Source organism: Zootoca vivipara, chromosome 8, assembly GCF_963506605.1.
Source record: "Zootoca vivipara chromosome 8, rZooViv1.1, whole genome shotgun sequence".
Lineage (NCBI taxonomy): Eukaryota > Metazoa > Chordata > Lepidosauria > Squamata > Lacertidae > Zootoca > Zootoca vivipara.
Genome location: NC_083283.1, coordinates 9503448 through 9515823, shown reverse-complemented (window position 1 = coordinate 9515823; position 12376 = coordinate 9503448). Strand labels below are relative to the sequence as shown.

General features: G+C 46.8%; 1 protein-coding gene across 6 annotated transcripts in view; it reads right to left on the bottom strand.

Annotated features, from left to right (window-relative positions):
- The window catches only part of ST3GAL1 (ST3 beta-galactoside alpha-2,3-sialyltransferase 1), a 106237-nt gene that overhangs the window by 17879 nt on the left and 75982 nt on the right, over positions 1-12376 (bottom strand). For all 6 annotated transcript variants that reach the window (XM_060277600.1, XM_035126173.2, XM_060277602.1 and 3 more), the window contains one exon: positions 792-1697. In XM_060277600.1, coding sequence (XP_060133583.1) covers positions 792-1106 — 315 coding nt within the window. In that variant the 5' untranslated portion in view covers positions 1107-1697. The remainder of the gene's footprint in view (positions 1-791; positions 1698-12376) is intronic.

The window sequence follows — 12376 nt, the reverse complement described above, 5'->3', positions numbered from 1 at the left end:
TGCCCACATCTGTGGCCCTCCAGATGTTTGCAAGGATCTATCGGGCCCTGCCCTGATGGCCAATGCTCAGGGATGATGTGAGCCACATCTGGAGGGCCACAAATTTCTCCCCTCTCGTCAGGGACTGGCTGGATGCAGCCGGAGAACCCCCTAGAGAAGCCTAACCAGAGGAAGATTCTGACTAAATATCAGGAAAAACTTTCTGGCAGTAAAAGCTGTTTGACAGTGAAACAGTGGTGGTGGACTCTCCTTCCTTGGAGGTTTTTAAGCAAATGTTTGTTTGGTTATCTGTCAGGGCTGCTTTAGCTGAGATTCCTGCATTGAAGAGTTGGACTAGACGTAGCTCTATGATCCTATGATTCCATTTGCCAATAGCTGGGAATTTTGAATGAAACTCTTTCTACGATTTTACGATCCTTCCAAATCTGCACTCTTCCAAATTTAGCCACGCAATGCCAAATTCCAACCAACCAATGTGCACAACAATGCACGTACGAGGGTAAAGGAAAATGCACGACATTCGTGAAAACAACACCAAAAGGTTTACATTGCATTAGGGGGAAATGGATTGCAAAGGTGTTTCGTCTTGGTCAAAAGTGCATACAGTAATGTGCCTGTTGGTGGAGAATCCTGCACTAAAATGCTGGTGGTTCACACATACACACCAATTAAAAATGGCTAGGGAAATGTGGATGACTGAACTGAAGGCTGGGGGGGGGGGAGCCCACAAGAAAGCGGGGAGACCCCAAGACGAACAGGTCTCTCTCCTCCACAGCTAGCTAGCTACTCACCAGCCACCACCTGTAGCTGTCTTCGGGCATAAAGGCATTCTGTGTGGTCAGGAAGGGTTGCATAGTTTGGTTGAACCTGTCGTCGAACCAGAGCGAGACCCCCTCTTCAGAAATGCACGTGTGGCAGCTGCAAGGCCTCCGGGAATATTTCATCAGTCTCCGAAACTGCTCCGAAAACTGGTAGACGAGCTGTTTGGGGTCCCAGGCGACCATGACCGTGTTGTGGCTGTAGTTCAGCAAGAACGACGTGATGGTAATGACAAACAATAAGGCAAGAGTAAACATCTTGAAGCCCCTCTTCCTGATGGCCAGCATCTTGCCCCGCTGCCGCCGCCTCTTCCTTAGCCCGGATGCTTGAGCGAAATGCCAGCGGCTGAGGCAAGCAGAGGTTTACTTCCAGGGCTCTGTTTAGGCTGCAAACAGTAGCTTTATTGCCTTTATTGTCCAAAAGGAACAGCCCACATTACTGTGTCCTGGATTGACTGAAACCCTGATCATCTCTTATCTCCTTTTACTAGAAAAATAAAAGGCTCCATCTACCTTCACATCTCTCTCTCTCTCTCTTTTTGCTTCAGCTCTCCTCCAGCAGCTGCTAACTCCTCCAAAGCTTTATTCAAAGCAAACAACTGCAATTTTCTTTTTCTTTTTCTGCCACCCCAGCAATTTGAGGGAGAAAATTATTAACAATGTCAAGGAACACTCCCCCCCTCCACCTCTTTGCTGTGTGGGAAGAGAGACCTTAAATGAAAAAAAGGCTTTAAGTAAGGGCGCGGGGGAAAAAATCACTTTTCCTCTGGAAATTATTTCATTAGGGCCACTGATTGGTTCATTCAAAGGTTGTCGTTCCAGGCAGCTGGCAGTCAAAAGCCTCGTCCATGTTACAATGCTTAAACTTTTTTTTCCCACCTGCAAAACACAAGAGAGAAGGAGAAACATCGACAGTGAGTTTCCGGGATCTTTCCATTGAATGGGAGGACGCGGGTTTCATTCCCAAACCCCCCCCCCCAGCTTCAAATAAATGAAAATTAAACGTTTCTGCTGCTCCCAACATGGGGCTCATGTGTCGAGAAATTTCCAAAGAGGCCTTTTCAACATAATAAAGCCTATGCTCTCTTGCAGGCTGAGTCACTGGCCGGCTGGGTGTTCTGCAACATATCCAGGATATAAGCTGTGTTTTTGAAATTATAGTTTGCCAGCATTTCATGAAATCTACCCATGACATTAAGGCACAATTGGTAGCACTTCACCAACACAAGAGTATTCATAACAAGCAGAAGTGGAACTCTGGAATAAATGGAGGGGAGCAGGCTGCCGCACGAAAACAGATGGACAGACGAAGCTGCAGTTTGTTCATCGAGCTCAGGCTGTGCCGTCTACTGGGATAGCTCAGTAGGTAGAGCGTGATCATGTCAGGGTTGTGGGTTTGAGCCCCGCATTCGGCAAAAGATTCCTGCACCGCCGGGCGTTGAATTATGTGGCCGAAGCCTCATTGGATGCTTTACAATTTGCAGCAAGGGCCATGGCAGCAGATGTAGGAGTGCGCAGGCAGCTCTGGCTTAAACAGTGGCAGGCGGAAGCCAAAGCCAAGACCAGCATGGCCAGTGACCCCTTCAGGGGGGGAAAGCTGTTTAGGGAGGGCCTGGAAGATGCACTGGTAGAGACCAGGGACAAAAAGAAGGCACTGCCTCTTAAGAGAAAGAGGCAGAAGGAAAACTCTTCTTCCTTTTGTCCCTACAGGGGCTCATCCAATGCTAGAGACCCCAAGGAACGCCTCCTGATGCTTCAAGCCATCCAGCATCTGCTGGAGGTCAGAGCAATAAAGCCTGTGCCACAACCACAGCAAGGCTTGGGCTGCTACTCTATTCTCTCCCAAAGAAATCAGGGAAATGGAGGGCCATTCTGGATCTCAAAGGGGTCAACTGATCTGAGTCACATCAAGGATCCCAATTCTCTCAACAGAGAAGTCACTTGACACGGTAAGAACCAACATTCACTCACCGTACCTGGTATGAGAGATGGACGCAGCAGCAGCTGCTGCCATCAACAACAACAGGCAAGGTGGGGGAAGTCAAAACTTTGCCCACAGTTCCCCTGTTCCTGCAACACATACAGGACTTGGATATTGCCCAGCGGCCCTCTGCCCTCTCTCAAACTGGATGCAGGTAGGTAGCCGTGTTGGTCTGCCATAGTCGAAATAAAATAAAATAAAATAAAAATTCCTTCCAGTAGCACCTTAGAGACCAACCAAGTTTGTCATTGGTATGAGCTTTTGTGTGCTTCTTCGGGTATCTGAAGAAGTGTGCATGCACACGAAAGCTCATACCAATGACAAACTTGGTTGGTCTCTAAGGTGCTACTGGAAGGAATTTTTTTTTATGTTCAAACTGGATGAAACAACTTTGGATAGAAGGGTGGGGCGCAGCAAGTCCAATCCTGCTTCTCCCCCAATTCACAACTTCATGTTCTATGACCAAGGCTGGTGCCTAAAGCTATTCCCAGGCAGTACTGTTGAAAACCATGCAACTTTCCATTTCTCCAATTTCCTTAGCAACTCGCAGACACGCTAGAAAGAGCTTGATTTAATCCAGGTGCGCAAAGAGCTCCCTCCCCCCCCCAATCCCTTTTAAATGGCCCTCGCAAGACAAATCACCACTGGGCTTGAGCCTAAGCTTGAAAAATGTGGCTGCAAAAGGAATTTCACCAGGCCGAGCCAAATGACGCCTGGAAGATGTGGGAGAGCCACTCCTCTGATTCTGTGCGTCACTGTGTTTCATGAGAGAGGACCAGAGGTTGCCATGGTCCATAAATCCCAGGTGCACAGCCTGTTCCACCTGCCCAACCCCCACCCCCACCCCGTCCTGTGCATACCCAGCCAAGGAATGCAAACAGCAGACAGTTAATTCTTTATTGACCAAAACACACTTAATAGCAGCTCCTAAGGTACACCAGATGCACACACACACAGAATCACATGATTGCAGACAGAGTTGGAAGGGACCACGAGGCTCATCTAGTCCAACCTCCTGAAAGGCAAGCATCTTTTGCCCAAAGTGGGGCTTTAACCCAAGACTCTCATGCTCTAACAACTGAGCTATCCAGAGTTTCTGGCATCTACATGGCTGCTTTCTAGTTTCATGCCCAGCGCAGCTGTCAAGAAATCAGTGGGACCACACATTCCTAGGCTCATGTACACTCATCTGATGGCGTATGGTTATACCACCTGAGACTTCTCCTGCACAGAAGTTGCCCCTCCTTGTTCTTGGAAACAGTGGAGCTGGGGATGCCGGGGGTTCGACTGGCCTGCCCCTTGCCTGCCCAGCCTCTTCCTCTTCTTCTGACCCTTTCTGTGTCCTCATGTCCATCTCTGACTGCTCAGTCTTCCCTTGGCTTCTGATTTGTGTGGGGCGCAAATCCCCATCCATCGCTGTCCCCCCCCCTCTCCTCTGTCACACACTCGCCAGAGAGCCCTGCCAGTCTCTCTCTCCCTCCCCACACTTTTCTTGTTATTCCACACAGAGCTGAAACCTGCACAATTGGGTTTGGCTCAGAATCCCCCCGAATTCATTCACCTGAGTAAAGAAAGGGCTTCTAAATCAAGTATGTCAGCCCTTGACATTTGCTCAGGTGAAACACAGACACGGAAAAAGGAGGGAGACAGCTGCCTGCAGGGTTTCTTCCTGGGAAAGCTCCAAAAAAAAATGCAAGTTTGACTGTCGTAAGCAAACATTCTGTTACACTCGAGTGTGACCAAGAAACAAAACTCGAGGGCAGGGCTATGCAGGTTAAAACTGGTAGAACTGTGCAGGGTTGATTGATTCTCAATAGCTGTGATAACTGAGGATCACCAGGGGTGAAGCAGCTATTTGAAACCCCTCTCCAATGGCGTTCCTGATGGCATCTTCTTTGTTTAACTTTCTCCCACAGAAGTGAATACAGGCCGTATCTCGAGTAACCTGCTCCTGAGCTGCAGGAGGCCTTATGTATTAGTACCATAACCTTGAACTTGGCCAAGTCGCAGATTGGCTGCCGGCGCAAATCCCACTAACATGGTGTTGCATGCCGGCGGTATTTTTCGCCCAGAAGCAGCCTAAGAGATTACGTATCATGAGACCTGTCTAAACTTAACTTCCCTACATGAAGACTATTGTTGCATGTATTGTGACTTGGTGAGTCACGAGCATGTGCTTTCACCTCAAGAGAGTATTTTAAAACAGGCGAATTATTTGCTCTTGCCTTTAAGATGCATTCTCTGCTATGTTCCTTTCTTCACCTCCAAAGACACTGGCAAACAGGCTTTGCTTGCTTTTTTTTTTTTGCGGGGTGCGGAGGGTTTCCTTTCAAATTTATTATTTCGGTCACAGACCGGTTCCGCTCACTTACATTATCAAGGAAGTCATAAAACATGATAGAGATACATTTGAATTTGCAATTAGTTGTAACGGGGACAATACGTACAGATATAGCAACAGTTAATATATATATAAATTAAAACTTAGTCACTAAAATATAACCTAAAATTATCATTTAAGGCCTTGATCATTATGATAGCACAGCTTGTTCCCCAACTTCTGTCAAGACAGCTTGTTCTGTCTTGGGCCCAATCTTATTCAACATCTTTATCAATGACTTGGATGATGGGCTTGAGGGCATCCTGAGCAAGTTTGCAGACGACACCAAATTGGGAGGGGTGGCTAATACCCCAGAGGACAGGATCACACTTCAAAATGACCTTAACAGATTAGACAACTGGGCCAAAGCAAACAAGATGAATTTTAACAAGGAGAAATGTAAAGTACTACACTTGGGCAAAAAAAAATGAAAGGCACGAATACAGGATGGGTGACACCTGGCTTGAGAGCAGTACATGTGAAAAGGATCTAGGAGTCTTGGTAGACCACAAACATGACATGAGTCAGCAGTGTGATGCAGCAGCTAAAAAAAGGCTTGCAATTCTGGGCAACGCAATGCAGGGACCCAGGTGGCGCTGTGGTTAAACCACTGAGCCTAGGGCTTGCTGATCAGAAGGTCGGCGGTTCGAATCCCTGTGACGGGGTGAGCTCCCGTTGCTTGGTCCCAGCTCCTGCCAACCTAGCAGTTCGAAAGCACGTCAAAATGCAAGTAGATAAATAGGAACCGCTACAGCGGGAAGGTAAACGGCGTTTCCATGTGCTGCTCTGGTTTGCCAGAAGCGGCTTTGTCATGCTTATGAGGAATGGCTTAGGGAGCTGGGTATGTTTAGAAGAGGTGGTTAAGGTGTGATATGATAGCCATGTTCAAATATATAAAAGGATGTCATATAGAGGAGGGTGAAAGGTTGTTTTCTGCTGCTCCAGAGAAGCGGACACGGAGCAATGGATTCAAATTACAAGAAAGAGGATTCCACCTAAACATTAGGAAGAACTTCCTGACAGTAAGAGCTGTTCGGCAGTGGAATTTGCTGCTAAGGAGTGTGGTGGAGTCTCCTTCTTTGGAGGTCTTTAAGCAGAGCCTTGACAGGCATATGTCAAGAATGCTTTGATGGTGTTTCCTGCTTGACAGGGGGTTGGACTGGATGGCCCTCGTGGTCTCTTCCAACTCTATGATTCTAAATTCAAATGCTTTTGCATACTACAAAAATGTTATTAGAGGCATCTAATAACCTTCCAATGAACTGGAAGGTTTGAAGCAGTTTTAGAACCTCAGATATATAAGCTAGGCACCAAATAGCTCCTTAAAACAAGGTTACAGTTGACACCAAGAACGCCTTGTTGCCATTTTGGGGCTAGACAGCTCTAAATTCTTGTTTTTTTTCAACTGACGAACTGACTATGATTGATCCTCAGTTAAACAACTGGCTAGTTCAGATGACAACCTTGAGTTCAGTTAAGAACTTTGAGAACTTAAAGAAGAAAAATCACTTGATCCAGGGATAGTCCACATACAGGTGAAACTCGGAAAATTAGAATATCGTCGAAAAGTGCATTTATTTCAGTAATGCAACTTAAAAAGTGAAACCAATATATGAGATAGATGCATGACATGCAAAGCAAGATATGTCAAGCCTTTATTTGTTGTAATTGTAATTATTTTGGTTCCTGAAATAGCATTTTGGTTCCTGAAATTCAGTCCGATTGTGTGGATAAAATAAAATGGATAGAATTCTACATCATGGGGTATAAGCATGCAAAAACAGTCAAGATGTAATCTTGGAAACCAGGCATCTTCACTTGGTCGCAAGCAGCCAATAGTCAGGTGCAAACGGTGTTTGGCGCCTGGCTAATTTCGAACACAGTTTTGAAGGTTCAAGACAGACAAAAGAAAGTTCAAGACAGACAAAAGAAAGTACTTAGTCAAACATTGCCATAGTTAAACGATGGAATTTGCTCCCACAAGAGGTTCTATTTGTCACCTACATGAAAGGCTTTGAAAGAGGGTTAAACAGATTCATGGATGATAAATCTCTCAATGGCTACCAGGCCTATGTTGGAGGCAATATGCCTCTGAATATCAGTTTCTGGAATTGCAAGCATGGAGAGTGCTGCAGAAGCACTCGGGTCCTGTTTTTTTCAGGCTTCCCATAGGAATCTCATGGAAACATGGAGTTGGAAGGGACCCTGAGGATCATCTAGTCCAACCCCCTGCAATGCAGCAATATGCAGCTGTCCCTTATCAGGATTGAACCTGCAACCTTGGCATTATGAGCACCACAGTATAACCAGCTGAGCTATCTGAGCTGGTCTGGCAGCTGTGGGAACAGGATCCTGGACTTGATGAGACTCTGGCCTGCTAGAGCAAGGGTCTTAAGGTTGTGGGTTTTTTTATTTTTAAGATATATTTGCAAAAAGAAAATCTAAAATTTTAACAGAAACTTTGGCACCTGAGATTAACAATAAAAACATTTCATTCATCTTGAGGCCCTGCTTAAAAGATTTCCTAGATAGTAACAAAAAGTCGCATGCAGGTTACGAAACTTTGTGTCTTCCTCAATGGGTTGTCAGTACACAGTCTTAACGGCATGTCTGCAGTTCATTTTCTGTGCCTCTGCACCAACGGAAGACAATGGTCACCATGTTGCTTGGTAACGCAGTTATTTTCAAGTTGACAGCTTAATTAAAACCAATGAAGAATTGTGTTTGCAACAGCTGAGTTCCTTGGCCCCTCCCGGATACTCTGCTTCCTCCCGTGTCTTTCCTTTGACAGGAGACAAGAGCCAGACCTGCCCCCTACGCATACAAACAGCCATCGCCCCCAGTCACACAGCTGCAATTGTGTGGTCCAGGCTTTGTTTTCTCCCTGCAGAAAAGGCGCTTATCTCTTCCATTCTCCCATTTGTCATGCATGGTCCAGATCATCTTCCAGAGGTCTAACCTGTTACTTTTAAAAAGTCCCATCGTAATTTTGCCAGATTTGGTGGCTGGAAGAGGTTTGGTGCCGGGGCACTTGACCTAAGTGTCGTAAGATGCGGAGGGGACTTCCGCTGACATGAAAGGAGCCACACACGATACTCCCAAATACATATCATGGCATGAATCGTGTTCCGTAAGTTCAAACAAAATCCGACAGGACGCTTTTGTCCTTTGCTTCAGTAGCTCCTTCCTTTAATTAGGCCGGTGGTTGCGGTAAGAGACTAGGGAATCACTAGCTGCTACGGCCCCAGATTATGCTCTGAAGAGACATGTGGCCAACCCCCCCCCCAATGTGGCTTAGCACATCTTGACCTGGTCAAAGCCTGGGTGCATGAGCACTTGGGAACTACATGTACCCTGCCCTGGGTTCCATGTCGGAAGAAAGCTGGGCTATAAAGGGCAGGAAATGATTTTTAAAATCAAGGACACCCCACAGTACCTCAAGGATCATCGTCTGAGGTCCTTCTTCATGTGCCTTCTCTACGAGAGGTCCAGAGGCTGAGAACACAAGAACGGGCCTCCCATTTGTGCGATGCTCTCCCCAGATAAAACTCTCTGGCACCTTCATTACCTATCTTTATGCGCCGGGGGGGGGGGGAGTTCCTCTTCTCCCAAGCCTTTGGCTGTTTAAACAATCCAAGGCCCTTTAAACTGTGCGCAGGATGGATAAGCTATTGTTTTGTTTGCTATTATGTTACCGGGTATGTATTTTTATACTGTAAATTGCCCTAAGATGAAGGGCGGTATAATAACAATAACAATAATATATCCAAATATTTTTACAGGTGTATCTAACTGATTTATCACTTATATGTTTGCTGCCTGACAGATGGAGGGAACCCCCCCCCCCAAAAAAAGTCTCCTGGTAAACGACGTGAAAAACAGCCATGCTAAGCGGTACCTCGGAGCCAACTCCATTTTGCTTCTCCTGCTCCAGAATAAAAATAAATTCCCTGGCAAGCCTTTTCCGTTGTTGGTTTTGACCTGGAACAACGTATCGGGGCCAGGAACTGGCAGAGCCTCATTCATCACAATGAAGAGGATTGAAAGGCTTGTAGAATTATGCGCCGAGCATCCGAGATGTTAACCGTTTGAGTAAATCAATGGTTATCGCATCTTATCAGTGTACAGGCTCCCCGTAACAGGCTTAGACCAGCTAGCTGGATAAAAGGCTCTTTTCCCGCCGGTAATTTAAGCCGAACACAGGAGGGTTGGCATGCCCTTATCCTTCATGAGCTCAGCGGGTCTGTTGCTGTCAGAGGAAATAAATGGCCACCCTCTCTTCCCTTTAATGCTCCGAGAAGGATTCTGGAGAAATTTAAATGGAAAGCAGGCATTCTGCGCCCTCGAGACACAGCAACAAAACCGCCCCCTTGTCTTTCGCAGTTTCATCTGTAAATGAAACCAGTTTGCAGCAGGGAATCGAGACTTCGCCCCCCCCCCCATATGTACAGTACAGCAAGATCTGCCACTCTGCATGAGCCAGTTCAGCCTGTCTATCTTCTGGGTTGCCAATCAGGGCATCTAGGCAATACGAGGTGAAATGGACCAGTTGTCCGACTCTTATCTCAAGCAGCTTCACGTACCTATGGAATTCACTTTCCTCAGGAAGTAGTGGTGGCTGCCAAACCAGGATGGCTTTAGATGGGAATTAAGACACATTATTGGATGATAAGGCCACCAGTGGTTTAAGAAGAGTTTGGATTTGATATCCCGCTTTATCACTACCCGAAGGAGTCTCAAAGCGGCTAACATTCTCCTTTCCCTTCCTCCCCCACAACAGACACTCTGTGAGGTGGGTGGGGCTGAGAGACTTCAGAGAAGTGTGACTAGCCCAAGGTCACCCAGCAGCTGCATGTGGAGGAGTGGAGATGCGAACCCGGTTCCCCAGATTACGAGACTACCGCTCTTAACCACTACACCACACTGGCTCTCTGCTAGGAATTGCAGGCAGGGGCAAGGCTCTTGTGCTCAGGTTCTGCTTGTGAGCTTCCTAGGAGCATCTGGTCAGGAACCTAGAATAGATGGGCCTTTGGCCTGATCCAGAAGAATATTCCTTATCTTCTTACATTAACTGCAAGGAAAGGGATTGACATATCCCTCCCCCACAGGCCCATTTCAATGTTTGGGGCTACAGTCAAGTGTTACATACCTAAGATATATAAGCTGGGCACCGAATGGCTCCTTGACAGTGGATACGTTTGACCTCAGTGTTGGGAGTTGCAACTGGAGGGATGGTTTTTACTCTGTATTTTTTGTCTATGGGCTTCCCAAAGGCATCCGGCTGGCCACTGTGAGACCAGGCTCCCAGACCAGATGGGCCTTTGGCCTGATCCTGGTTCTTGTATCTAAATGATGCCTCTTTTCGCCAGTCCCACAGCTTCAAGCTTCTTTCACAAGAACGTGTCTCCTTCCTAACACACAATGGGGGGGAATCTCGTTGCAAGCAGCCCCCGGGAAACCGGCCCATTATGTTGAGAGGGTGAAAAAGCCACGCAGAAGCGACTTTGGCGTCTGTTTAGTCCATGAACTGGGCGACACCCACCCCGACTCCCTTTATCCTTTCCAGCTATTCGCTTAATTTTCACGCAGTGCCAGCCTGGGTTGGCACAAAAGAAAACCCGCTAACACCTGGCAATTAACCAAAGACCTCCAGAGCAAACCTCGCCAGCTGAGTCTTTGCTCAGATTTGAGGCATGTTAATGTTGGTTTTTTAAACACCACTTTCCTGCAGGGCGTGTTGGCCCAACTTTGACGGAAGGCCATCTGCGTGCCAGGCTGCCGGTATCTACTAAGCCAGCCCTAATGCTGCCTGTCATCTGTTCCTCGGTCTCCCTTGCACCCATGAGATAAAAGGACAAAGCCAACGCATTAGCACGAGCCCCTGGGAGAAGCATCTCATTTGGCAGCCTGCTGCGTACACCCATTTGGCGGGCACGGCGCCTTGGCTGCAACAGAACTTTGGATGTTCTCACATTCATAGAATCATAGAATCATAGAATCATAGAATCATAGAGTTGGAAGAGACCACAAGGGCCATCCAGTCCAACCCCCTGCCAAGCAGGAAACACCATCAAAGCATTCCTGACAGATGGCTGTCAAGCCTCTGCTTAAAGACCTCCAAAGAAGGAGACTCCACCACACTCCTTGGCAGCAAATTCCACTGCCGAACAGCTCTTACTGTCAGGAAGTTCTTCCTAATGTTTAGGTGGAATTTTCTTTCTTGTAGTTTGAATCCGTTGCTCCGTGTCCGCTTCTCTGGAGCAGCAGAAAACAACCTTTCTCCCTCCTTTATATGACATCCTTTTATATATTTGAACATGGTTATCATATCACCCCTTAACCTTCTCTTCTCCAGGCTAAACATACCCAGCTCCCTAAGCCGTTGCTCATAAGGCATCGTTTGCACACACTGAACAGCAGGGGGGAAAGAGACTAATCTGGTTCAGTGTGTGCCACATACACCCTACTAAGCTGGCCTGCTTAGGCCTGGCAGCAGGAATGGCTTTTGGAGGTCAAACATAGGATCACACGAAACTGCCTTATATAACCAGACCACTTGCTCATTGAGTTCAGTGCTGTCTACACTGACTGGCAGAAGCTCTCCAGGGTTTCTTGCAGAGAGTCTCTCCCATTCCCACCTGGAGATGCTGGGAATCAAACTCAATAGCTTCGGCTTTCAAGGCAGAGATGCTCTACCACTGAGCTACTGTCCTTCCCAAAGGTCCGGGGAAGAGACCTTTCCTTGCTACTTGAAAGCTCAGCTGTCTGACTGATGAAAAGTTAAAGGTCGGTCGGGCTTGGGAGGGAAATTTGAGGAAAGTTACATCCTGCAGAGGGCCAGAAACTACTCTGGAGTGCGTTAAACATTTTAAATAACTGTTATTACAGGTTCCTTCAGTAGCACCTTAAAGACCAACTAAGTTTTATTTTGGTATGAGCTTTCATTTGCATGCACACTGACGAAGTGTGCATGCACATGAAAGCTCATACCAAAAAAAAACTTAGTTGGTCTTTAAGATGCTACTGAAGGAATTTTTTAATTTTGTTATTACAGGTAACTTTTAGCTGTTTTTCTATCCTTTTATATTACAGTGGTAGCTTGGTTCTCAAACCCCTTGGTACTCAAACAACTTGGAACACAAACACTGCAAATCCAGAAGTGTTCCGGTTTGCGAACTTTTTTCGGAAGCTGAATGT